The 27,973-nt window shown below is 42.0% G+C and overlaps 1 protein-coding gene and 1 pseudogene across 3 annotated transcripts; one reads left to right on the top strand and one right to left on the bottom strand.

The window, feature by feature from the left end:
- Positions 1-57: 57 nt before the first annotated feature.
- LOC139386480 (serine/arginine repetitive matrix protein 2-like) lies at positions 58-22,365 on the bottom strand. 3 transcript variants are annotated; one of them, XM_071132041.1, is made up of 10 exons: positions 21,247-22,365; positions 20,046-20,142; positions 19,572-19,706; positions 13,798-13,964; positions 9,247-9,387; positions 8,987-9,094; positions 8,256-8,310; positions 5,123-5,189; positions 2,642-2,753; positions 58-1,234 (listed from the first exon to the last, which is right to left on the bottom strand). In XM_071132041.1, the coding sequence occupies exons 3-10, from the start codon at positions 19,692-19,694 to the stop codon at positions 565-567; spliced, it is 1,443 nt and encodes a 480-aa protein (XP_070988142.1). In that variant the 5' UTR covers positions 19,695-19,706; positions 20,046-20,142; positions 21,247-22,365; the 3' UTR covers positions 58-564. The 3 variants fall into 3 exon arrangements, with proteins under 3 accessions (XP_070988142.1, XP_070988141.1, XP_070988143.1); XM_071132040.1 differs by lacking the exon at positions 20,046-20,142; XM_071132042.1 differs by lacking the exons at positions 9,247-9,387; positions 20,046-20,142.
- LOC139386481 (von Willebrand factor C domain-containing protein 2-like) lies at positions 20,762-27,773 on the top strand (annotated as a pseudogene).
- Positions 27,774-27,973: the final 200 nt, after the last annotated feature.

The raw sequence follows: 27,973 nt of genomic DNA, 5'->3' as shown, positions 1-27,973 counted from the left end.
TCACTTTTGTTAGATTGGAGAAAGCAGAACCGTAATAAAACATGTATTAGAGACATATGAACATTTGTCCAAATACATTCATATTTATTCAAAATGCATTCATTAAATGGTTGAATATGTAGATCAAATGTTTAATCATTTCAAAAGCATTCAACCATATTGTCCTGTTCTCTTTCAGGTCTTCTACCAGTCTCTTGAAAATCACCATATAACATCCCTGTGCCTCTTGTCTCATTGTGGAAGACTAGCCAATGCCAGCACTCATTCTTTATATTAAAGAGATTACGACATCCCTTTTACAAGTATGAGTACTATTGACCTGTGATAAGATACATGTTTGTGAGGATATCTCATTTTAGGAGTGACATACATTGACCAGACTGCAGCTAGAACATATATTACAGTATCAGAGGTTGCCTTTATACAAGCAGCACAATAATGATACGTTTCCCACTAAATCGGTCTTTTGACCAATCACATCAGATATTTTTCAGATCTGATTGGTCAAAAAAACAATCTGAATTGGGCTGCCTGTGTATCTTCTTCTGTAGTAAAGAGTTCAGTTCACAAGGAGCTGACCAGGCTGTCCCGCTGTGGCAGACACATGTGCCTGGCCACACTCTGCCCTCTACTGGCTGGCCTCTGCATGGCGGGGGGAGCAGGGTGGAACATCCTTACGGGGCTCATCTGCTCACAGCTCCCTTTGCTCCCAGGAGGCTGTGTGGAGGAGCCTAGAGGAGAGTGTCCACCAGAGGATAAAGAGGGCCAGCTGTTCACTGAGTCTGACCATGAGTCATCATGTCTTTGAGCTCCCTCAGTCACAGTCTGACCACTACGCCTGTAAGTTCTGCCCTTTACTCTCTCTTTTGAGGGAGGATTAAGGTAGGGTTCAAGGCTGGTTAGTGTACTGGCAGAGAGGACCAGGGGTGGTAGGTAGCTGTCCCTGTCTTGGGTGGTGGTGGTGGTGGTGGGTCCTCTGTTGCAGGTGTGGGAAGCCTCAGAGCTCTGGCTGTAAGTCCTTAGCTGTTCATATTTAGACAGTTGGAGAGGGCTGGGTTCTCTGGTGTTGGGTGAGCTACGTGGCTGGCCTCTCATCCTGTCTAATGGAGGAGTACTCCTTACTAGAGATGTTACTAGAGGTGGCTTGGTATGAGGAGGATGGGGTCTGGTGGCCACCACAGGGATCAAGTGTCTCTGTGTCTCATCTACAGGAAAACCTGTCCATCCTGTCGACCTGAGAAGATCAACAACACCATTAAAACCTTCAAAGTCGGACTCTATTCAATCTGTATATCTGAAGTGTTACAGATTGCGCAATAAAAATGTGAAGGTAACATCCGATTGAGACGACATGAAGTGTTTACCATCAATGCAGTCTACGCTGACGCGGGAACATTGCCTTTACATTTCAATTACACTCTAGTGCTGAACTTCCTCAATACAGATTTTTTTATTTTTTATTATTTAACCAGGTAGGCCAGTTGAGAACAAGTTCTCATTTAAAACTGTGACCTGGCCAAGATAAAGCAAAGCAGTTCGACAAAAAACAACACAGAGTTACACATAAACAAATGTACAGTCAATAACACAATAGAAAAATCTGTATACAGTGTGTGCAAATGAAGTAAGGAGGTAAGGCAATAATTAGGCCATAGTGGTGAAGTAATTACAATTTAGTAATTAACACTGGATTGATAGACGTGCAGTTGATGATGTGCAAGTAGAAATACTGGTGTGCAAAAGAGCAAAAAAATAAAATAAAAACAATATGGGGATGAGGTAGGTAGTTGGTTGTATGAATGGGCTATGTACAGATGGGCTGTGTACAGCGGCAGTGATCGGTAAGCTGCTCAGATAACTGATGCTTAAAGTTAGCGAGGGAGATATAAGTCTCCAACTTCAGCGATTTTTGCAATTCGTTCCAGTCTTTGGCAGCAGAGAACTGGAAGGAAAGGCGGCCAAAGAGGTGTTGGCTTTGGGGATGACCAGTGAGATATACCTGCTGGAGCGCATGCTACGGGTGGATGTTGTTATGGTGACCAGTGAGTTGAGATAATGTGGAGCTTTACCTAGCATAGACTTATAGATAACCTGGAGTCAGTGGGTCTGGCGACAAGTATGAAGCGAGGGCCAGCTGACGAGAGCATACAGGTCGCAGTGGTGGGTGGTATATGGGGCTTTGGTGAGAAAACAGATGGCACTGTGATAGACTGCATCCAGTTTGCTGAGTAGAGTGTTGGAGTCTATTTTGTAAATTACATCGCCGAAGGATCGGTAGGATAATCAGTTTTACAAGGGTATGTTTGGCAGTGTGAGTGAAGGATGCTTTGTTGCGAAATAGGAAGCCGATTCTAGATTTAATTTTGGATTGGAGATGCTTAATATGAGTCTGGAAGGAGAGTTTACAGTCTAGCCAGACACCTAGGTATTTGTAGTTGTCCGCATATTCTAAGTCATTGAATAGAGCCCCTGCAGTATGATGCTTTAAGATCCTTTCACCAAATAGGAACTGTTCTTGTCTAGGAAGTACACATGTAAACCTTCAGACAAAAAAATGCCTGTAAATCCACAGAACAGAAAGTGGTAAAATAGGTATTTTGTTTTTGTTAGAAAGGAGAGTATAGGCAGACTAGATGCCAACCTGGATCTGATCTGCAGGCTTGTTTCCACAGGGGAGGAGGAGGGACAGTGGGTGAGGCTGAGGCTCTGCCTTTTCATATCCATCTGGATGGCTCTCCTCTCCTCCTTAAGCTCTGCAAATCAACCCACACCAGGAGAAAATCACTCACACACATTTCTACAACACAATTATAGAGCAGGCAGGCAGGCAGGGCCAGGTTCCAACCCACACTTCCAATGGCAGAAAGACATACTGCCACCACCAACACAGGGGCCCTTAGCAAAAAAGGTAATAAATGACTGGTGTGGTGGAGCAGTTTTTCTAGGAAGAGGAGTTCAGATTACCCCTATAGACAGACGGCTGCTCTTCTCTGCTGTGGCTTGGTGACTGTGGTGGCGTCCCAAGCTGCACTCTATTCCCTTTTAAGTGCACTACTTTTGACCAGAGGCCAAAGTAGTACACTACATGGGGAATAGGGTGGCATTGTGTTGTATACAGTGACAGGCCTCAATTTAAAGCGCATTAATTAAGCTACAAATGATGTCGGTCAGAAAGACACCCTCCAAACAGCAAGGTTCAACTCTGGATCAAATGAACTAGACAGGGAAACAATGCCATGGGATTGACAAGTTTAATAACACCACGCAATCCGATTGGAAATGGTGAGAAGACTGAAAGCCGGGTCGGCCTGTTTGAAATTAGCGCCAGGACACAAAGCTCCAGATAACAGGACATTGAGAGGGGAGAGGTAATACCTGTTGACTGAGTTCAATTAACACTCAATTGATCATTACCTTTTTCACCTGATTATGTGTTTCTGGAGTTTCATTAACTGTTTCTACTTACTCAAGTTGCAATGTTTTTCAATATTTGTTGCAGATTAGAGCTTGACAACACTGGCTTCTGTTGGTTATTTGAAATTACAAAATGTAAAAAATAAGTATTTTGCAACAATAAACCACTAGATGGTAGTAAGGCTCAATTTATCTAAATGACTTCTAGATGCAGCAGAAATGTCAGGACTCCGTCATTTATCTAAATGACTTCTAGATGCAGCAGAAATGTCAGGACTCCGTCATTTATCTAAATGACTTCTAGATGCAGCAGAAATGTCAGGACTCCGTCATTTATGTAAATGACTTCTAGATGCAGCAGAAATGTCAGGACTCCGTCATTTATCTAAATGACTTCTAGATGCAGCAGAAATGTCAGGACTCCGTCATTTATGTAAATGACTTCTAGATGCAGCAGAAATGTCAGGACTCCGTCATTTATGTAAATGACTTCTAGATGCAGCAGAAATGTCAGGACTCCGTCATTTATCTAAATGACTTCTAGATGCAGCAGAAATGTCAGGACTCCGTCATTTATGTAAATGACTTCTAGATGCAGCAGAAATGTCAGGACTCCGTCATTTATGTAAATGACTTCTAGATGCAGCAGAAATGTCAGGACTCATTTATGTAAATGACTTCTAGATGCAGCAGAAATGTCAGGACTCATTTATGTAAATGACTTCTAGATGCAGCAGAAATGTCAGGACTCATTTATGTAAATGACTTCTAGATGCAGCAGAAATGTCAGGACTCATTTATGTAAATGACTTCTAGATGCAGCAGAAATGTCAGGACTCATTTATGTAAATGACTTCTAGATGCAGCAGAAATGTCAGGACTCATTTATGTAAATGACTTCTAGATGCAGCAGAAATGTCAGGACTCATTTATGTAAATGACTTCTAGATGCAGCAGAAATGTCAGGACTCATTTATGTAAATGACTTCTAGATGCAGCAGAAATGTCAGGACTCATTTATGTAAATGACTTCTAGATGCAGCAGAAATGTCAGGACTCATTTATGTAAATGACTTCTAGATGCAGCAGAAATGTCAGGACTCATTTATGTAAATGACTTCTAGATGCAGCAGAAATGTCAGGACTCATTTATGTAAATGACTTCTAGATGCAGCAGAAATGTCAGGACTCATTTATGTAAATGACTTCTAGATGCAGCAGAAATGTCAGGACTCATTTATGTAAATGACTTCTAGATGCAGCAGAAATGTCAGGACTCATTTATGTCAGGTCAATACTTCAATAAAGAAAAGCAACTGTGTTTTTGGTAAGTGATTTTTAGGAAGTGTGCACTGCATGTCAAAAGGGACCGACAGTCATTGTCAGGACAGTGTAGTTCACATGTTACGGAAGAACTCGTGATACTATTATGGATCTGAGTCCAGTCATCTCTATTAACTCTGGGTTCTGGTGTTCAGCTGGCCCAATATAGATCTGTTATGTCAACTAGGATAGTGTATTACTGTTAGGGTTGCAAAATTACAGTAACTTTCCCCACATTTTGGGGGGGAAATCCAGGTTGGAGAATTGCTGGATTTGGAAGGAATATTCCAAATAGGATTTCTGTTAAAACCTGAGAATGTTGGTAAAGTTACAAGAATTGTTCAATCCAAATACTATATGACTGTACTGTAAGTGTTTCACTCACCTGTTACAGTGGGCTCTGGAGCCTCAGTGACATCATGCTGTGTCTGGTGCTCCTGTTCCACACTCTCCTGCAAGGAACAAATCCCACAGACAAGACACCAGAGAACAGGTGAACTACCGGAGCCAGCTATGGTTAAGCTGTAATAATATAACAAATGAGAAATAAGGAAGCTGGATGGAGAAGGGTGTTACATGCAGAACAAGCCACTAAACGATTCAGCAGCAGCAGTGTTCGTTCCATAAGGATTTGGTCTCTCTTTCAACATCTATATCCAGACTCAGTGCATCAACCACAGTTCCAACCAACAGGGTCTTTACTCTGCTGGCAGCCAGGTCATATCTGTCCTCATTTTACAATACTACTGGTAATGAATGGTAATAGCTAGGAGCCCCACCACTAGCCTCCCTCCCTGCCCCCAGCCATGCTTTTTGCTTTGAGGTATTTATGCAAAGTCTCACTGTGTGCCACTGACGTATCATGGAGATATCCGTCATCCACACTTCCCACTGTCTAGCTAGCGGAGGCTTGTCGATAGTCTTGGTTTTTGAAATGCAAACAAACAGAAGAAGAGAGGGATCTAGTTACAGAGGAGGCTATTCATTTTAGATGTGAGGTCTGAGAGGAGGGTGGTTAGACTATACCCTGGCTCAGGCTGCTGCCAAGGGAGATGGAATACCAGACTGGCAGTAAACTCCAAAATGGCACGCTATTCCGTATGTAGTGCACAACATTTAACCAGGACCCATTGGGCTCTGATCAGAAGTAGTGCACTATAGGGTAATATTTGGGATGTACACAGCCCACAGCTTCTCAAAGGAGCGTCGACTTGAAACCCAAACCCTGCTTCACAGAAATGGCAGCCATTTTACTGTGAAAATAATACAGCCTACTATTGCAGTGGTAAAAGGACAACACACGACACCACCTTCTCAGTCTAATCTTTCTCCTACTGAGACCAGTGTTATGTGACCTCTATTTGGGACCATGTCAACTAGCCTACATACTTTCCAAGCTCGAGGATCATGAGATATTGTGGTAATTTAGTCATTACCGTAGACTGCCCATTCGGGGAAGTGGGACATTATACCTATATTTGTACAAATTGCTGTCAACTACTTTTCAGTATGCCTTTGAATTGCGCTTAACATAGCACAGAAATTGTGGAATAAACATCCCTAACAGATCAAACACTGACAAACTGTCTCTGTTCTAGCCTATCCTAGTCCCCACATCTCAGGAGATGTGTCCTGCGTGTGATAGTGGGTTGGAGATGTGTGTTGTCACTACAGACCCTGGTTGGATTCCAGGCTGTATCACACCCGGCCCGTGATTGGGAGTCCCATAGGGCCAGCGTCACACACACTACAGTTCAAAAGTTTGGGGTCACTTAGCAATTGTTCTCCATGAAAACATACATGAAATGAGTTGCAAAATGAATAGGAAATATAGTCAAGATGTTGACAAGGTTATAAATAATGATTTTTAATTGAAATAATAATTGTGTCCTTCAAACTTGGCTTTCGTCAAAGACTCCTCAACTTGCAGCAATTACAGCATTCTAGTTGTCAATTTGTTCAGGTAATCCCACAAGTTAGATTTGCTTGATGGGCACTTCTGCTCCCACAACAGCTCAATAGGGTTGAGATCCGGTGACTGTGCTGGCCACTCCATTATAGACAGAATACCAGCTGACTGCTTCTTCCCTAAATAGTTCTTAGTTTGGAGCTGTGCTTTGGGTCATTGCCCTGTTGTAGGAGGAAATTGGCTCCAATTAAGCGTCGTCCACAGGGTATGGCATGGCGTTGCAAAATGGAGTGATAGCCTTCCTTATTCAAGATCCATTTTACACTGTACACATTTCCCTCTTTACCACCACCAAATCACCCTCAGACTATCGCATTGCCTCCACCATGCTTGACAGATGGCGTAAAGCACTTCTCCAGCATCTTTTCATTTTTTATGCATCTCACAAATGTTCTTCTTTGTGATATGAACACCTCAAACTTAGATTCGTCTGTCCATAATACTTTTTTCTAATCTTTCTCTGTCAGTGTCTGTGTTCTTTTGCCCATCTTAAGATTTTCTTCTTATTGGCCAGTCTGAGATATGGCTTTTTCTTTGCAACTCATTTCGGCTGCCAGTTGAGGACTTGTGAGGCGTCTGTTTCTCAAACTAGACACTCTAATGTACTTGTCCTCTTGCTCAGTTGTGCACCGGGGCCTCCCACACCTCTTTCTATTATGGTGAGGGCCAGTTTGCGTTGTTCTTTGAAGAGAGTAGTAGACAGAGTTGTACGAGATCTTCAGTTTCTTGGCAATTTCGCGCATGGAATAGCCTTCATTTCTCAGAACAAGGATAGACTGATGAGTTTCAGAAGAAAGTCTTTGTTTCTGGCCATTTTGAGCCTGTAATCGAACCCACAAAGGCCAGTTTTATTGCTTCTTTAAATCAGAACAACAGTTTTCAGCTGTGCTAACATAATTCCAAAAGGGTTTTCTAGTGATCAATTAGCTTTTTAAAAATATAAACTTGGATTAGCTATTAACACAATGCGTCATTGGAACACAGGAGTGATGGTTGCTGATAATGGGGCTCTGTAGATATTCCATAAAAAATCTGCCGTTTCTAGCTACAATAGTCATTTACAACATTAACAATGTCTACACTGTATTTCTGATCAACTTGATGTTATTTTAATGGAAAAAAAGGTGCTTTTATTTAAAAAACAAGGACGTTTCTAGGTGACCGCAAACTTTTGAACTGTAGTGTATATATATATATATTTTAAGAATCTGTTGTAAAATCTGTTGTGAATTTACTGTAATGTTTTTAACATTGTATAAACTGCCTTAATTTTGCTGGACTCGAGGAGGAGTAGCTGCTGTCTTAGCAGCAGCTAATGGGGATCCATAATAAATAGCCAGACGATAATATGTATTTGTATCTCATTTTCATGGCCTTGGCTATAGCTCAGACCCTTGGTACAGCATACCCTGTATCTCAGTGCAAGCACAGACTACTGCACATGCAAAACATTTTCTCAAAGCACAGTCAATATTTAAATTGGAACAAAAAAAAGTGTTATTTTCCAAAATAACTATCTGGTATTGACTGGAATCAAACCGAATCTTACCTGCAGAAACTGAACTTGGCTTTTCAGCACATTGCATTCTTCTGACAGGACTGATCTGGTAGTGAGGAGAGGACAAAACTGTTCGTCAAATTCTAAAACCATAGAATTTAATGACTGTTTGAAAATTTGAATTGATAGACATTTAATTCAAACTAATAAACTAAAGAAAAGTGAAAAGCGTTAAACAAAAACAAATTAAAATGTATTTATTCTAACTTAGCATGCAATCAAGGGGCAGCTTTCCAGGAACCCGGCCGCCTGTTTTCACAGAATACAACCTTGAATCCTAAACAGACAGCCAAAAGCAGAGACTGAGTCCACAAAGGGACCACTACATCCATATCCACTTTTAGACTTTTCTTATGGTGTTCAGGGAGCAGTGGCATATTTCTCTTTCTCAGTTATCTAACTATTGTAGACTTGATGCACTTCTTTATTTTTTAGAAGCAAAGGAATCTTCTGCATGCTAAGATCTGGTATTCACTTTCTTACAATGGGGGCTTTTGTTCTGTGGGGAGATGGAGAGAGGAGAGGGCAGGCTGTCCCCCACCCTCCACCCCTCCTCTTCTCCCACAGCTCCCCTCCATTGATGCCAGACATATTGTACTAAAACTACTACTGTCTATCACAATACTCATTTCAAATGGGTTGCATTTTATAGGGATTATTGCCTACAAATCTCTACTTTGATTTTTTTTTAAACAGTTGCTCTGATGGAATTAGTCACTTACTTGAGGTGGGCCACAATGTCGTCTATGTGGGTGATGTTCAGCATGTGTCTCATGGCATCAATGTCATCTTGGTTGGTAGTAGAAGTGACTGAGCTCTGTGAACAGGACCTGTGGAACCAGAAACGCATGTCTAAGGTCTATCCATATGACAGATAACAAGAAATACACCATGTGTGTTTTCAGCTGCACGCTTTCCTCTTGTGTTGTAACATTTGTATTAGAGTGTGGGAATGTTTCTTACTCTTAACAGTTAGACTAACCTTCCTACATGTTGACTCTGGCTGAACTGTATTCCACTAGAGGTAGGCCTACTATTCACAGTGTCGCAACGGTTGCTCGGGACACCCAAGGCATAATTCACCACACTAGGACTGTACCGGAACAAGTCTGCGTCTGCATCCCTGAAAGTAAATAGATACATACAAATAACCCCCAACATACTGTGAAGGAGTCAGACAGGAAGGGATAATATGACAAACCCCCCGTCCTAATCTTCATGCATCTTCATGACTCCCATGCTGAAAAGATTAAAGCAGTGACGCAGAAAGAGAGAGGAGAGAGAACGATGGAGAGGAGAGAGAGCGATGGAGTGGAGAGAGAGCGATGGAGTGGAGAGAGAGCGATGGAGAGGAGAGAGCGTGATGGAGAGGAGAGAGAGCGCGATGGAGAGGAGAGAGAGCGCGATGGAGAGGAGAGAGCGCGAAGGAGAGGAGAGAGAGCGATGGAGAGGAGAGATAGCGCAAGAGAGAGCAGCAGCAGTCCTGCTTCCAAGAGTCACCAGCCATGGAACGAGGTCTGTTGGATTATGGTTGAGGAGAACACCCAGCTGCATCAAAGTGGGGATGTTGTGTTACTACGCTGAGGGATTTAAATCAGGAGGCTGCCACAGAGTGGACACTGCCATTTACCTGCACCTGCTGATACGCTTCTGATCTCCAGAAAAAAGGCTGTTGCATATGCTGGCCAAGCATGCCCAACCCCCCTTTTTGAAATCACATTATGGAGAAATACAGCTCAATCGAAGTGGAAAACAGGCAGCTAGGCTGCTACCCCCCTAAGAAGCTTACAAAATACACCCTATCCTTTTGGTCAAAGCCAACATTCTAGACTACGGCCTGTTTTGATATATGATAATAATGTATTGTCCTCTACGTTCAGTGCATGTGTGGGGTCCAATATGACCTTAATGGCCTGTCTGAGGATGGTCTCCTGGAGGGAAGTGTCATACCTGTAATCTTCCCTGCTGTCTTGGTCAGTCTCAAGATTTAGGCTTTGAGCTGCACTGTCAGGTTACCAAACCAAGTAACAATGCCGTAGCATAGTGTTGGCTACGGACTTGAGCCAGTTTTGATCTGTTTATAATTGTATAATTAGCCTAGTAGATTTATTATTGTGTTATGGGTTAGATGGAACATGTGCATTGTATTTGGGCAGAGAGAAAGTACAAAGAGGGCCTGTCTCTGAGGCCAATAATTATTCTATAAGGGTTGAATAGGAGCAAAGTTTCTGGAGTTAGAGCTGATAGATTGTAATTACTATTCTATAACACTGTCTAATATCGTCACTGTCTAATATCGTCACTGTTCCTTACCATTACTGTATTTGCTCTTAATATGAATCTACAGTTTATACATATTATTAGGGATTGAAAGTATTGTTAGGTTTATGCTCTTTGTGTATGAGAAGAAGAATTATCTAGTGGACTGTGGTAGACTGCAAGAATGTGTACTCCCTTACTCAAGGCCTCTCCTGTCTGATAAGAAGTCCTGCGAGAGGCGTGGAGGAGTACCAAGGTTCCAGACTCAAGCTGGGATGATAACACCACCTGCCCAGCAACAGAGATTGATTGTTTATCCTAGACTCAGAAGGGGAGGGGGGACCAATCAGAAGTTATAAATATTTGTGCTTGTGACTTTGTATCGGTGTTGTTTGCAGCTGCGGTTATGTGCGGTGTGGTGAATAAATCAAGAGTGTGTGGAGGGGGGGAGTGAGTAGATGTAACGGTCCCATTCCAGTGACAGGCTGCTTGTGGAGCTACCCGGTATAGCTGTAATGACAGGAACGGAGGCTACATTGTGAGGCAGTGTAGTATAGATCACTAAGCATCTTAATCCCCGGGAGAGAAGGAGTCCTAATCTCAGTTAACAAAGATGGCATAGATGCCCACCACGACATCAAAAACCACACCATGTTAACAATACACAAAAAAAGACTGTTCAAATCCCCATCCACCCTGGAAGATTGATCATCTACGGCTGTAAAATGCATTACACCACAAACACAACTACTTTTAACCCACTTCCCAGCTCCAATTGTTATGCTAGTTCCGTTATGAGAATTTAGGACCTCCTTGGGCCCGCTTTCAGAAATCAAACCACCATTTGAAGCCTATTTATTCAGAGTAGGGTCTTTAATCAATGGGAATTCAGCATACCCCCTCTCTTTCTCCATATTGGAACTGGTGCAGCTGCACTGAGAACGCCAACCACAAAATCAAAGACAATTGCATGGAGGGACGACCACACAAGGGGAGAGGTGGTCCAAACAGTTGCCAACCAGGTCCATTAAATCAGTTCACTTTCAAAGAAAGATTAATTCTAGCTGCTCTACTGAGATACCCTTGTTCATTAAAAAGCCCTAGGCTGCAGGGTATTGAGTCAACTCAACAGTTTCCTTTGGGTAGGAAGAATTTGGCAAGGAAAAAGAGAAACGCCCAAACCTGGAGCAATATTAAAAGGAAATAATCCAGCAGTTTTGTCCTGAAAGGAGTTCAGCTGATTTACAGTGACGTCTTAATTAGTTAATCAAAGACAGGGGATCATGGGGGAAATACACACAGGCTGCATCCCAAATGGCACCCTACTCCCAACTGACTAGGCATACCACAGGCAGCCCAATTCTGATATTTGTTCCACTAATTAGTCTTTTGACCAATCGCATCAGATCTTTTCACATCAAATATTTTTCAGAGTGAAAAAGTGAGTGAAAAAAAGATCAGAATTAGGCTGCCTGTGTAAACACAGCCATAGTGCACTACTCTTGACCAGAGCCCTAGACTATGTAGGGTATAGGGTTCCATTTGGGACACATCCACAAACACAGGGCAGAGGCAGAGACCAACAGGACCAACCGGCAGGCAGCAGGGTGGTTGGAACTGGGCAGATGTTCAAAGCATAACGTGGCAGCAGGGTTAACATGGCACTGATACCCAAAGTCTTTGCAACACCTCGTTGATCTGTACACAGGACTGTAAGTGCCGCCGGGGTTTGTTTTAAGTGAAAGAATCCCTCAATGGTTGGATTTGGTTCTATAACTAACTATAAAAAGGATACACATTCCTAGAATACCCTTGAATAGTCTCATAGTCTCAGCAAAATCTGGCGTTGAAGATAAGGCGGTCTGATTTTATGTTACAATACAGCTATGAATTAGTTTTTTGTGAGATAGCCACTGCCAAAATACTGAACTGGTGTATCACATATATTGGAAACAATCTTTAGTAATTGTTTGATTTTACCCCCCAAAAAGTCACACAATTCTAATTATACCGGAAGAGTTGAGGCAGAGCTACATTCTTCAGAGCTTCCTACCGGTTGCTGATAGATGGAAAGGCCTTCCTTCACATAGGTACCTGTAAATTACTGCTTTTTGTTGCACAAAACAGGCTCACCCGGGTGCAACAAAACGGGCTCACCCGGGTGCAACAAAACGGGCTCATCCGGGTGCAACAAAACGGGCTCATCCGGATGCAGGACTATTGTTGGGTGGGAGGTATAAAAATAGGGGCTCACATTTGGCATACAAAGTCCAATCAAATCTGGGAGGCTTGTTCCTTTAGGCTACACAGTATGGAACAGTACTTAAATGTAGGAGATTTACAGACATTTTGTGACATTATCTTCTACTACCTTCTAGTGGGGCGGCAGGTAGCCTAGCGGTTGAGAGCATAAGGCCAGTAACTGAAAGGTTGCTGGTTCAAATCCCCAAGCTGGCAAGATGGAAAGAATCTGGCGTTCTGCCCTTGAGCTAGGCAGTTAACCCCCAACATCAGCTTCCCGGGCGTCAATGACGTGGATGTTGATTAAGGCTGCCCCCCGCACCGCTCTGATTCAGGGTTAAATGCGGAAGACACATTTCATTTGAATACATTCAGTTGTGCAACTGATTAGGTATTCCCTATACTTTGTTCTATTTACTAGGCCCAACCCTTTTCCAGTGGAAATAAAAGTCTCAATGGTTCTAATGGGGTCTGAACATTTATCACCTGGAACTAACAAAGACCGGCAGGGAGACAGGAAGGGAGAGAAAGACAGGGAGAAGAAGCATGGCCTGGGAAACAATATCCAGACATCCATCCCAACAACGTCACGTTCTCCTTGGTCCTCTGTCTGATGAATGAAAATGTTAACATATTTTTATCACAAAAATTCAAGTATTAGGCTAATCAAACATTGTGATATAAGAAGAAGTGTTGGTGTAAGACAATTGAATGAATGTTTTATCAATTCCAACATGAAGAGAAAACATTAAAAGGAAGGGGAAGGAATGCCCACAGCGTTATAATAGTATTTTCTTCCAGGGCTTCTTGTGCTGATATTCAAACAAGTTGGCAACAATGATTAATAGGCCATAAACATGTTGTTGTTACTTAGGACTTAAGAAACTGCATTGTAAATGCATAGTAATGGGTTTTGTCCCAAATGGCACCCAATTCCCTACATAGTGCACTACTTGTGCACTATATAGGGAATAGGGTGCCATTTGGGATGTAATGAGTCTTTTTTGAAATCACACAGGAGTCTTCTCCTCACCTGCCCTCCTGGGCTGCTCTCTCTCTCACGGTGGCCAGCAGCAGTTGGATCTCAGCTTTCAGCAGCTCCTTGATAGCAGGGGGGTCCGACAGGGGGGAGCGAGGGGCCTTCGGCCTGTTACCCTGTTTAAGGCGCAACGTCTGCCAAATCTGCTGCCACATAGTGACCTGTCAGTAGGAAACATGGGGAGACACGGGATAGGACATCAGGAGACAACACTGTGTAACTTTAGGCTTACAATAAAGAGCGATGAGTCATTATGAATTATGAGATACAGTATCAGAAAGGCCTGCGAAATGTACATGATATTCAATTGAGACCCTGGCCCATAGACATCCTATAATGGAGGTGTTCTATTTAGTTCTGGGCCCTGACCACTGTTGGGCATAAAACTACTGCATGTGTTTTCAGTTGGCTGGTTTCCCCCAACAAGTTTAAACCCTATTCTTTAAAAACACTTCCTTCAGGGAAAAAGCTATTAAAGTGGCTACTGCTGGAAAAAAGATAAAGTGTAGTAAAACTGCAGCCAGACTAGGGTTGCAAATTAATAAGGGTTGCAAATTAGTAATTTACTAAAGTTACCAGAAACTTCAGTAATTTTTGCAATTATGGCAATGGTAATTTATACTTGAATAACTTGAATATATTCACATACATACATATAGTATACATTTTTTATATATGTATCCATATTGTCCATGAGCTTCTAGTAGATAGACCATATGGTTCAACAGGAAATAGCCTAATTGTAACGTCTGCTTCCAACTCACACTCTCAAACACGCAGATCCCCTGAACGCAGCTCACTCTCCAGATCCCAATCACCTTAATTCTGATCACCTGTTCACACACCTTTATGTCATTATCACACACTATTTAGTTCAGTTCTTTGCCCCCCCATAATTGTGAGATATTGTTTGTTTTGTGACACACTTCTATTCGAAGCGCTGGGTTTCCCATAATGTAATCCTTCCGTGTATGATAGTGAGGCAAGCAAAAACTAACGATGCCTTTTGCCTATTCCCTGACTGTACTTTATCGGATTTCCTGTTATCAACCTATTGCCTGATCTCCCGGACTATGTTACTAGCCTTTTCCCTGCCTGTACTGTTGCCTTTTTAGACCCCCTGTGTATGACCTTCTGCCTGCCACTGGACCCAGCTACCTGCCTCCTCCTGTGGTCCTTTGCAATAAACACCTGCTGCGCCCTGCCCTTGAAACCAGCTCTCTGTCTCCCATCGTGTTCATTACACTAATTCATGAAAAAATAATCTAATCAATAATGGCATTATTTTTAATCAACTGCAACTCTTCCAACTATTGACTATGTTCACAACTGCCAATAGTTTGACAACAAATACATATTGGCAATGTAAAATAAAAGTGTGAAAAAAATATATACAGTGGGGCAAAAAAGTATTTAGTCAGCCACCAATTGTGCAAGTTCTCCCACTTAAAAAGATGAGAGAGGCCTGTAATTTTCATCATAGGTACACTTCAACTATGACAGGCAAAATGAGGAAAAAATAAATCCAGAAAATCACATTGTAGGATTTTTAATTTATTTATTTGCAAATTATGGTGGAAATAAGTATTTAGTCACCTACAAACAAGCAAGATTTCTGGCTCTCACAGACCTGTAACTTCTTCTTTAAGAGGCTCCTCTGTCCTCCACTCGTGACCTGTATTAATAGCACCTGTTTGAACTTGTTATCAGTATAAAAGACACCTGTCCACAACCTCAAACAGTCACACTCCAAACTCCACTATGGCCAAGACCAAAGAACTGTCAAAGGACACCAGAAACAAAATTGTAGACCTGCACCAGGCTGGGAAGACTGTATCTGCAATAGGTAAGCAGCTTGGTTTGAAGAAATCAACTGTGGGAGCAATTATTTGAAAATGGAAGACATACAAGACCACTGATAATCTCCCTCGATCTGGGGCTCCACGCAAGATCTCACCCCGTGGGGTCAAAATGATCACAAGAAGGCAAAAATTCCAGAAGCACACGGGGGGACCTAGTGAATGACCTGCAGAGAGCTGGGACCAAAGTAACAAAGCCTACCATCACTAACACACTACGCCGCCAGGGACTCAAATCCTGCAGTGCCAGACGTGTCCCCCTGCTTAAGCCAGTACATGTCCAGGCCCGTCTGAAGTTTGCTAGAAAGCATTTGGATGATCCAGAAGAAGATTGGGAGAATGTCATATGGTCAGATGAAACCAAAATATAACTTTTTGGTAAAAACTCAACTCGCTGTGTTTGGAGGACAAAGAATGCTGAGTTGCATCCAAAGAACACCATACCTACTGTGAAGCATGGGGGTGGAAACATCATGCTTTGGGGCTGTTTTTCTGCAAAGGGACCAGGACGACTGATCCATGTAAAGGAAAGAATGAATGGGGCCATGTATCGTGAGATTTTGAGTGAAAACCTCCTTCCATCAGCAAGGGCATTGAAGATGAAACGTGGCTGGGTCTTTCAGCATGACAATGATCCCAAACACACTGCCCGGGCAACAAAGGAGTGGCTTCGTAAGAAGCATTTCAAGGTCCTGGAGTGGCCTAGCCAGTCTCCAGATCTCAACCCCATAGAAAATCTTTGGAGGGAGTTGAAAGTCCGTGTTGCCCAGCAACAGCCCCAAAACTTCACTGCTCTAGAGGAGATCTGCATGGAGGAATGGGCCAAAATACCAGCAACAGTGTGTGAAAACCTTGTGAAGACTTACAGAAAACATTTGACCTCTGTCATTGCCAACAAAGGGTATACAACAAAGTATTGAGATAACAAAAGTTTATTGACCAAATACTTATTTTCCACCCTAATTTGCAAATAAATTCATAAAAAATCCTTCAATGTGATTTTCTGGATTTTATTTCTCATTTTGTCTGTCATAGTTGAAGTGTACCTATGATGAAAATTACAGGCCTCATCTTTTTAAGTGGGAGAACTTGCACAATTGGTGGCTGACTAAATACTTTTTTGCCCCACTGTATATATATGCTGAAACCCATAATAAACACCAATTCACTAAGTTAATGGTTTATATTCAGAATGTTTTACAGCTTTGTCATTCTAAAATTATCTTATTTAATTATATATTTTACATCTGCTAAGGCCACACAGAGGGCCAGAGATAATTCTAGACACCTGTGATAATCTGAAGAACCCAAAAGGGCCACTAGATGTCCTTCAAAAGGTTTACTGGCAGTTTACTGGTAAACATTGATAGTTTCCAGTAATATACCCTCCCATTGCAACCCTAAGCCAGACAGAAAGAGAAAGAGAAAAGAGAAAAAGTGAAGCAAATAGTCTGGCCTGTGGTAGAGACACAGCGCTGGTAAAGAAGAGTCTGGAGTCTTTTAATGTTTTCTACACCTGGTCCCTGACCTTCACTTCCTATTCTCTATGGAGAGGACAACTTCAAAGCCCACTGCTGTCCAGAGGAGAACTTTAAACACGGTCGATCCCAGTGTTTTTCACACACACTACCACTATGCAGCGACACTGCTTCCTGTAATGCCCCAGCCAGCCATTCTCCACTTAGGTGTTTATGGTGTGAGCCCCCAGGATGCTAACAACAGTAACAAGCTGTTCCTTGCTGAGTAAATCTCCAAGTGAAACCCATCAGAGGAAATGGGGGAGGAACTCCAGTGCAGTTAAACTGGGTTATTGACATGTTAACTTCACTTCAACATGTAGATTGAAGAGGTTGAATGTGATAAACAATTGAAATAGGCTAAGTATGTTTTTTTCTTTATTAAAAAAATAATGATTGCTTTTTCATGCTATCCATTAAGAAACCAAACATTTACTGTACCTTAACCATACCCAGTGACACGGGCATTACCAATGTCCGGAGAACATGATAGCTCAAACCCACATGGTTTGGCAGAGATCCAAGAAAACATGTCTTGTGTCATATCCTGTGTTAAACTTGAAAGGAGCTGGCAATTTTTCTCTGAACAGCTTCAAACAATTGTGACCTTGATGGAGAGAAGGCCAGTCTGGGTAGTATTACTATGATTCTCATCTAGAGATCTAATGCTGAGGGAAAGGATTAATTTACTACAGGGCAGAAAGCTAAACAAAATGAATGAGGGAAATGTAAGGCTTGCTGTGTGAATAGGGCTACCTTCTAATACTTACTAGAAATATTAAGTCCTTCCTGGATATCTAAAGAGTCTTGAACCTAATGTCCAAAACATTAAGAACACCTTCTTAATATTAAGTTGCACTCCCTTTTGTCCTCAGAACAGCCTAAATTTGTCAGGGCATGGACTACAAGGTGTCGAAAGCGTTCCACAGGGATGCTGGCCCATGTTGACTCCAATGCTTCCCACAGTTGTGTCAAGTTGGCTGGATGTCCATTGGGTGGTGCACCATTCTTGATACACACAGGAAACTGTTGAGCATGAAAAACCCAGCAGCGTTGCAGTTCTTGATACACTCAAACTGCTGTGCCTGGCACCTACTACCCCGTTCAAAGGCATCTTAAATCTTCTGTCTTGCCCATTCCCCTTCTGAATGGCACACATACACAATCAATTTCTTAATTGTCTCAAGACTTAAAAATCCTTCTTTAACCTCTCTTCCCCTTCATCTACACTGATTGAAGTAGTTTTAACAAGTTACACCAATAAGGGATAATAGCTTTCACCTGGATTCACCTGGTCATGTCATCTATGCCATGGAATGTCGTACTGTTTTTATACAGTATACTCGGTATATGTTCATAATGCAGGTAGACTAGTGGTTAGAGTGTTGGGCCAGTAACCGAAAGGTTTCTGGATTGTATCCCTGAGCTGACAAGATAAAAATCTGATGTTCTGCCAGAGCAAGGCAGTTAACCCACTGTTCCCCGGGCGCCGAAGACGTGGATGTCAATTATGGCAGCCCCCCGCACCTCTCTGATTCAGAGGTTGGGTTAAATGCCGAAGACACATTTCAGTTGAAGGCATTCAGTTGTACTACTGACTATGTATCCCCCTTTCCCTTAATGGTCTTTGCAACAAGACAGGGGTAGCCCTCTCAACACCTTTATTGGTCCCCTGACTTGCTTAGCTAATTTGAGGGCCTGTGTCATATGCATGCTCTATTCCAGGGGTCTCCTTCTATTAGAAAGTTGGCCTGTATAGTTTGAATGTAATTACACTATTGAACTAATATGGAACTAATTGAGCTAGTATGGATATTAAAACCATTGCCCCTATCAGAACATAACTGTATGATGACCTAGACAGGAAATGTGTGGTTTCAAACGTATTTCTTTTCCCTTTTTGAATATGAACAACATTATCCAATCCATTTTAAGTTATTCCTGCATTTTTAATGGAGTTGTAATTTCCAAGCCAGTCTGGTATAATATTATGAAAAATTTGTGTAGCATTTTTGGCTGACAGCTTTCCTGTCCCTGTTTTGAGCTATTGTAGGCTACTTAATACCATCTCCAGAAGGAGTAGTTGGCTCCAGAACAAACAGTGCGTAGGCCTAAAGATAGTCTCCAGGACCACAATGAGTGTGTTGTTTTGGAACAATCTGAGGATCTAGTCTTAAATAGCTGTATGTATAGCCTCACTCATGTAATGCAGCTAAACTAGAGCTACTTCAAAGACTACAAATGTATTCTCGTGATTTGCCTGTAATGATTCCACCCTTTTTGGGGGGCCAAGTGTTAATTTCAGCTATTGTTGATTGCTACCTAAATTCAGATGTTTGGAAAAATGCTCATGCTCAGTTATCAATCATTACAGAGATGTGTTGGTCCTTACCTCTGAATACATCTCTGTGTATATGTCAATCAGAGCATCTCCAAGAAGGACACGGATCTCTGAGAGCTCTGACTCTGGGACATGCTCCACGATAATATTCCACACTGATTCGGTTTCTTCCATGAGGAACTTTATCTAGAAGTTGAAAGGTATAACAGAGGGAATAATTTTAAGTTGTCAGTGAAATACTGTATGTCTGGGCTATAAGTATTTTGCGTCCTAGCCGGTTTGCAAGAAGGATGCTAGCGTGGGTTGGTTGCCTCAATTGCCTGGCATCGGTAGCTAACGTTAACTGGAATTGGGTAATGTTAGCTAGCTAGCTTGTCTAGAATAAGGGCATTTACAAGAACGTCCAGTGTCTCAGTAACACCATTCACTTAGTTATTTAATGCACGTTACTTTTGTGCTTAAATTCTACATTTTACAACTGTTCAGAGGAACTAACATGCTACTAAATAAAAATAGTAAACTTACCTTGTTGCTTTCTGTTTCCAGTGTAAGCGTTCTTGTCTCCAAGGCAGAAATATCGCGAGATCACTCTCCCTCTACCTCGTCTTGGAATAAACTATTTCTAACACAAGGCTAAAGGTTTAATTTTGGGCGTGAAATCCATGGAAACATTATCACTGCTTAATATAATAGGCTGCATTTTTTATTAGTTTTTACTTTCAAACGTCATTACCAAGATTGAATACAAAGTCAAACAAGAAGTATTATCTATATAACAACCACATTTATCTTAATTAATCTGTTAATTCATAAAATGGTACGATAAAAAATAAGAAGTTAATATTATCTCAAAGCAGTTCAAATATTGTCTAGACAATGAATAAGTTATTTCTGTAGGTGAAAACCCCTTCTCATAATTTGACCATAAATTAGTAGGCTATAGCTCACAGACAGTTGACGGAGTATGTGCACTGGACTAGGTTGTCACGTGTGAATTGTAACATAACCCACATAGAGGCGTAATAACTTTCCCTCTGCAAGTTTCTAATCTGTGAAAGACCGGGAGTCGAGAACATAACTTTAGAAAAGTTTTAGGCTAGGACATCTTGTGAGGATGTTATATTCTGCAGCAATGTGGCAGATATTGCTCTATAACCATAAACACTAAAGCACATTTTGGCATTTTTAAATCGTGGACACTGGAACAATCTTTTGGGGTTTTTTTAATCGTTTTTTTGGTCATGAAAATGTTTTCAAATAAGCACTATTCGATCGGGATTCTGCGATCCGTGATGTCTCTACTGTTCTGTGTCCAGGTCGGTCTGGCTTTCACTGTGTCTGGACAGGAGAACACTTGTGATGCAAACGGCAGCGTCTACTATGTAGGAGAATGCAATTTTTTAGACTCGGACCATTGCACGCAGTGTGAATGCACCACAGAGGGGTCTTCTTGTGCAAGGACAGAATGCACCTCTTTGCCCACCGCTTGCATCCATGTCAGACACTATCCCACTGATTGCTGCCCAAGATGTGAGAAGATCGGCTGTGAGTACCAGGGGAGAGGTGTACGAACTGGGACAAAACTTCCAGGTAGGCTACAATAAATATTGCCGTACTTGGCACGATATGATCAGGTAAATATTTTTCTCGAATTAATAAAAATTATATTTCTAGGTTATCATTTACTTCTATTGAGTTGACTGGTGTATATTGATTTTCCTCTTACTGTCATGATGGTCGTTCTGCTACCTCCTGAAGTCGGCGTTCCAAAGTCTGTCTGTGCCCCTGGTCAACTGTAAGTGCTGCCATTGTGAAGTGGAAACATCTAGGAGCAACATCCGCTCAGCCGCAAAGTGGTAGGCCACATAAACTCACAGCGATTCAGACAGCTAGCGGGCCGGGGCTAGCAAGCTAGCAGAAGAAGGATGAGGGACGTAGCGACGGAAGAAGTCTGTTGTAGCCCTCTCGTGCTGTTACTGTCGGCAGATCAGTCGTGATGGATCAGCAGGGCTCCGTGTGATAAAAGGGTCCAGAACAATTGGCAAAATAGGTATAGTGGCCAAAGAATTTGTCCGATGGGCCTCTTCAGCTAACAGTCCGATATGCTCTAGACAGCAAGCGGGCCGCGGCTAGCAGGTGGGCATTCAGGGGACGTCGCGAGCCAGTTGAAAAAAGCCCTTGGGCAGATTACGTCGCTAGTCCAGTCGTGATGAATCGGCCGGGCTCCGTGTCAGCAGTAAAAGGGGTCCAGGCCAATTGGCAAAATAGGTATTGTAGCCCAAGGAGTGGCTGATGGACCTCTTCGGCCAGCCGGGAGATGGGCCTAGCAAAGGCTAGCTCCAGGCTAATTGGTTCTTGTTTTGGGACAGAGATGTTAGCCAGGAGTGACCACTCGGATAGCAGCTAGCTAGCTCCAATGATTCAGGACAAAAGGTTCAGAGCTTGCGGTAGAAATCCAGAGATATGGAGAAAAATAAGTATGATTTGCTCTGGTTTGAATCACGCTGTGCAGACTGGCAAGTGTTGTTCGGGCTAAAGGTTAGCTGATGACCGCTAGCTGACTATTAGATAGTAACCAGTTAGCTGGCTAGCTTCTGTTGGGGGTTCCAGTTCAAAAGTAAAGAAAATAGCAGATCCATACCACATTAAGTGAGGCGGATTGCAGGAGAGTATGTTGAAATTGAAGTTAAGAATAATATTTTTTAAATATATGCGAATAAAAAATATATAAAAAGATATATACACATGACACGACAAGACAAAGACGTCTGACTGCTACGCCATCTTGTTTGGATACAGTATAGCTGGTTAATTTTACACCTGCTCAATTAGGTTCGTAGCTGAAAAGCTGTTACTGACAGGGACTGTATCTTGTGGAGATACTGCCACATGGAGGCAGTATGCTGCTGTTAAATGCTGAATCTTGCTACATTTACAGCCAGTCTATTAAAATGTGACAGTGCAGATGTAAATTGAGAGAACAGATATAGACATAAATCACCCGGTTAATAGTGAGATTCTTGTGTTTTGATAATCTCCTTCATAGTCCTCATCCACAATATTGAATGTGTTCTTCAGTCATATTTGTTGTTTGTTTCTAATTGCATCTATGTTTCTAGTTTGTGATTAGGTTGCTGTGCTATTGATTACATACAACTCTTTGTTGTCTGTTGCTGTAATCAGCAGAATCATTAGCCACAGTTCAACCTGCTTGAAGAATAAACTCCTTTGCTTCAGTGGAAAGAGGAAAGCAGAGCCAACAAAGCCAAGCAGAAATTCAGTACCCCCTCAGTCAATGAATTAAAATATGAAACGACTCTGGCAACAGAAAAGCCAAGCCAGTGAGATTTACTCTTGGCTCATTGTCCTCTTGATGAGGTTATTATGGTTAATGGGAGATCCCTAAGGGGATAATCAGAGGCCCTCTGACACAGCACTGGATGAGCTAAGAGACATTAAGCCCAGAGCCTCATGGTGTTATTTTCTTCCACTTCATTTAACCCAACCTCTGTATCTGAACCACATGCAGAGATGCTGATAAACATGCAATACCGTGACAGGGGAAAACATCTGTTAATGGTTTACATGAACTCAATACAATAAAACATACATTACACATACAGTACCAGTCAGAAGTTTGAACACACCTACTCATGCAAGGGTTTTTCTTTATTTTACTATGTTCTACATTGTCGAATAATAGTGAAGACATCAAAACTATGAAATGACACAAATGGAATCATGTAGTAACCAAAAAAGTGTTAAACAAATCAGAATATATTTTATATTTTTCAAAGTAGCCACCCTTTGCCTTAATGACAGCTTTGCACACTCTTGGCATTCTCTCTACCAGCTTCACCTGGAATGCTTTTCCAAAAGTCTTGAAGGAGTTCCCACATATGCTGAGCACTTGTTAGTTGCTTTTACTTCACTCTGCTGTCCAACTCATCCCAAACCATCTCAACTGGGTTGAGGTCAGGGGATTGTGGAGGCCAGGTCATCTGATGCAGCATTCCACCACTCTCCTTGGTCAAATAGCCCTTACATAGCCTGGAGGTGTGTTGGGTCATTGTCCTGTTGAAAAACACATTTTAGTCCCACTAAGCGTAAACCAGATGGGATGACGTATCGCTGCAGAATGCTGTGGTAGCCTTGCTGGTTAAGTTTGCCTTGAATTCTAAATGAATCACAGACAGTGTCACCAGCAAAGCACCATCACACCTCCTCTTCCATGCTTCACGGTGGGAACCATTAATGTGGTTATCATCCATTCACCTACCCTGTTCTCAGTGGCAGTCCTCACGAGAGCCAGTTTCATCATAACGCTTGATGGTTTTTGCTTCTGCACTTGAAGAAACTTTAAAAGTTCTTGAAATTTTACAGACTGACTGACCTTCACGTCTTAAAGTAATGATGGATTGTCATTTCTCTTTGCTTATTTGAGCTGTTCTTGCCAGAATATGGACTTGGTCGAGTGCCCTGTCTCAATAAATGACAAATAACATATTGGGAGGTATTTTCTGTCCAACTGCTCATGTCTAACAGTGATACAGTATCTGCCAGTGGCAGTCTAAAGAACACTGGTAGGACTATGTCTGTGGTTGCAACCCAAATTACACCCTATTCCCCTATGGCCTCAAGTCAAAAGTAGTGCACTATAAAAGGAATAGGGTGCCATTTGGGACACCGTCCTCTGTCTCTGACAGCCTGTGTTCTGTTCTGTGTGATTGGCAGCCAAGTGAGTGCGAGCAGTGTACCTGTGACAGTGATGGTATCGGCCGCTGCCTAGTGGCAGACTGTGCCCCCCCCCCCCCCCCCCGCCCTGCGTCAACCCTGTCAACACCAATGGGAAGTGCTGCCCTGAATGCCCAGAGGGTGAGTGAACTGACCTCGTGGTTATTACATAGAACCTGTGAACGGATTACACATTTTTGAAAGATGTCCCGGAGAGACAGAGAAGGGGGTAATCTCCTGTGGATGATATAGAACATTAAGGGAAATAGGGAAAGAAGGAACGTGTCTAAGTATGTTTCACCTAAGTAGCAGCTAGCATATCCATCAGTGTCAATATATGCTAGCTACAATCATGATTCCTAAATAATAATTAGCAAAACTCACTCAAATAGCACCTCTTTTTCTCCACACACGCTTACAGTAAGTGGCTGTGCGATATCACAGGTCATCAAATTCTTTATTGACAAGGAAGCATTCTATTTTAATCTACTCTGGGCAAAGGGAGATGAGAGAGGGCTAGATACAGGGAAGATGATGTTCACATTCCTCACATTGTCTATTCTCTGTGCAGAAACAGTTGTTCATAATTGACTTCTTATTGTGATTGATGCATGCTGTTAGTTTTGTCACATTACTGTTGTCAGCACCACAAGCAGCAATATACTGTATGAATGTGATCATTTATCCAAACAAATAGACAATAGCTATTTAAAAGGCAGTTTATCGAGTTGGAAAATAGCCATTTGAAGATGCATTCATGGTTTGATTTTAGGTGGTCTATGACTGCACAATTAAGTATACATAGTTTTTTAAATTACAGTAATTCAGAGTTAATCAAGTCTTATTGTCTGTAGTTCAACTTCCACTGAAAATATCCTCTCCTCTTTACGGTAGAGGTGACAGTTACAGTGCCTTGCGAAAGTATTCGGCCCCCTTGAACTTTGCGACCTTTTGCCACATTTCAGGCTTCAAACATAAAGATATAAAACTGTAGGACACAATCATGAAGTGGGACACAATCATGAAGTGGAACGACATTTATTGGATATTTCAAACTTTTTTAACAAATCAAAAACTGAAAAATTGGGCGTGCAAAATTATTCAGCCCCTTTACTTTCAGTGCAGCAAACTCTCTCCAGAAGTTCAGTGAGGCTCTCTGAATGATCCAATGTTGACCTAAATGACTAATGATGATAAATACAATCCACCTGTGTGTAATCAAGTCTCCGTATAAATGCACCTGCACTGTGATAGTCTCAGAGGTCCGTTAAAAGCGCAGAGAGCATCATGAAGAACAAGGAACACACCAGGCAGGTCCGAGATACTGTTGTGAAGAAGTTTAAAGCCGGATTTGGATACAAAAAGATTTCCCAAGCTTTAAACATCCCAAGGAGCACTGTGCAAGCGATAATATTGAAATGGAAGGAGTATCAGACCACTGCAAATCTACCAAGACCTGGCCGTCCCTCTAAACTTTCAGCTCATACAAGGAGAAGACTGATCAGAGATGCAGCCAAGAGGCCCATGATCACTCTGGATGAACTGCAGAGATCTACAGCTGAGGTGGGAGACTCTGTCCATAGGACAACAATCAGTCGTGTATTGCACAAATCTGGCCTTTATGGAAGAGTGGCAAGAAGAAAGCCATTTCTTAAAGATATCCATAAAAAGTGTTGTTTAAAGTTTGCCACAAGCCACCTGGGAGACACACCAAACATGTGGAAGAAGGTGCTCTGGTCAGATGAAACCAAAATTGAACTTTTTGGCAACAATGCAAAACGTTATGTTTGGCGTAAAAGCAACACAGCTCATCACCCTGAACACACCATCCCCACTGTCAAACATGGTGGTGGCAGCATCATGGTTTGGGCCTGCTTTTCTTCAGCAGGGACAGGGAAGATGGTTAAAATTGATGGGAAGATGGATGGAGCCAAATACAGGACCATTCTGGAAGAAAACCTGATGGAGTCTGCAAAAGACCTGAGACTGGGACGGAGATTTGTCTTCCAACAAGACAATGATCCAAAACATAAAGAAAAATCTACAATGGAATGGTTCAAAAATAAACATATCCAGGTGTTAGAATGGCCAAGTCAAAGTCCAGACCTGAATCCAATCGAGAATCTGTGGAAAGAACTGAAAACTGCTGTTCACAAATGCTCTCCATCCAACCTCACTGAGCTCGAGCTGTTTTGCAAGGAGGAATGGGAAAAAATGTCAGTCTCTCGATGTGCAAAACTGATAGAGACATACCCCAAGCGACTTACAGCTGTAATCGCAGCAAAAGGTGGCGCTACAAAGTATTAACTTAAGGGAGCTGAATAATTTTGCACGCCCAATTTTTCAGTTTTTGATTTGTTAAAAAGTTTGAAATATCCAATAAATGTCATTCCACTTCATGATTGTGTCCCACTTGTTGTTGATTCTTCACAAAAAAATACAGTTTTATATCTTTGTTTGAAGCCTGAAATGTGGCAAAAGGTCGCAAAGTTCAAGGGGGCCGAATACTTTCGCAAGGCACTGTATATCCTCATGGAAAGAGAAGTGCAATGCAAAATATCACAACCAAATGGCAAGTTAAGAGAAATGATTGTGTGTTTCCCCAGGGCCCTCCTGCTATGTGGATTTGACCCGCAGCCAGGTGATCCCAGGGGGGGAACCTGTATGGGTGGACTCCTGCACAAAGTGTCACTGTCACGACTCAGGTGACGCTGGCTGCTGGGAGGGCAACCGCTGAAGGTTACTTAGGTGGTTATCAGCAGGACTTGAAGAGGAAGAGACACTAACTGTAGCATGTAGTACCAATGTGGATCTATTTGCCTTCTCTTGTCTAAACCTAAACCTATTCCAAATGACCATCAATGAATGAACTTGTGAAGTGGCAGTTCACTCTCAAATCAAAGTTTGTTCAGGCTTAAAAAGTGGTCTAATGTCAAGATGAGTTAACGTCCCACACAATCTTCTGTCGATACGTAAAACGTATGCAGGCATTACTGTAAGTCGCTTTGGATAAAAGCACCTGCTAAATATTATATATATTATGTTATAAGCTCCAACTATAAGCCTCCATCCCAAATGAATGGGAAACAATGGCACTATCTATTTTTTGGGAGATAGAGGCAGATAGCTGGATCTACACAACATGGTTTGGGACCATCTCATGATTCTCATCTTGATAATAGACCACTTTTAAGATCTGAAAACACATCTGATTAACTTAGATTTGGGAGTGAACTATCTTTTGAACATTCCTTGCCGAAAACATTTCCTAATGTAGTTGAAGGAGAGGGCAGTTTGACCCAACTGCCTCCTTAAACTGTATGTATACTGTAAACAAGGATTAAGCCAGCGAAGTAGTAAATGCATATTTCTACGCTAGTTAGACTGTTTCGATGTAATATAGATTATAAAGACTACCCTACATTTTGAGATGTTACACTTATTGGAAGATTTTATTAATTGAGGTATAACATCGCCATTGCGTTTGAATTTGATATGAATGGAACATTATAGATGTGAAAAAATAGGTTCTGAAAGCTAATGCCTAGTGTAAGAAACATTAACATTGTGTATGAATATTATAGTTTTGTAAACTATAATCAACTCACTATCAGAATGTCAGAGACCCATAATTGTATGTAACTGTGTCAATTTTGCTGGACCCCAGGAAGAGTGGCTGTTGCCTTGGCAGCAGCTAATGGGGATCCATAATATACTGA

The sequence above is a fragment of the Oncorhynchus clarkii genome, chromosome 28 (genome assembly GCF_045791955.1).
Source record: "Oncorhynchus clarkii lewisi isolate Uvic-CL-2024 chromosome 28, UVic_Ocla_1.0, whole genome shotgun sequence".
Lineage (NCBI taxonomy): Eukaryota > Metazoa > Chordata > Actinopteri > Salmoniformes > Salmonidae > Oncorhynchus > Oncorhynchus clarkii.
This window is presented reverse-complemented; position numbering and strand designations above follow the sequence as displayed.

Bases quoted from the DNA above. Each gene is read 5' to 3' on its own strand.
- LOC139386480 (XM_071132040.1), bottom strand. The intron at 9,388-13,797 runs GTGAGGAGAAGA...ATTTACTTTCAG, and splicing joins AGAGCAGCCCAGGAGGGCAG to GGATGCAGACGCAGACTTGT. The intron at 1,235-2,641 runs GTTGGCATCTAG...TGATCTTCTCAG, and splicing joins AGCCTGCAGATCAGATCCAG to GTCGACAGGATGGACAGGTT.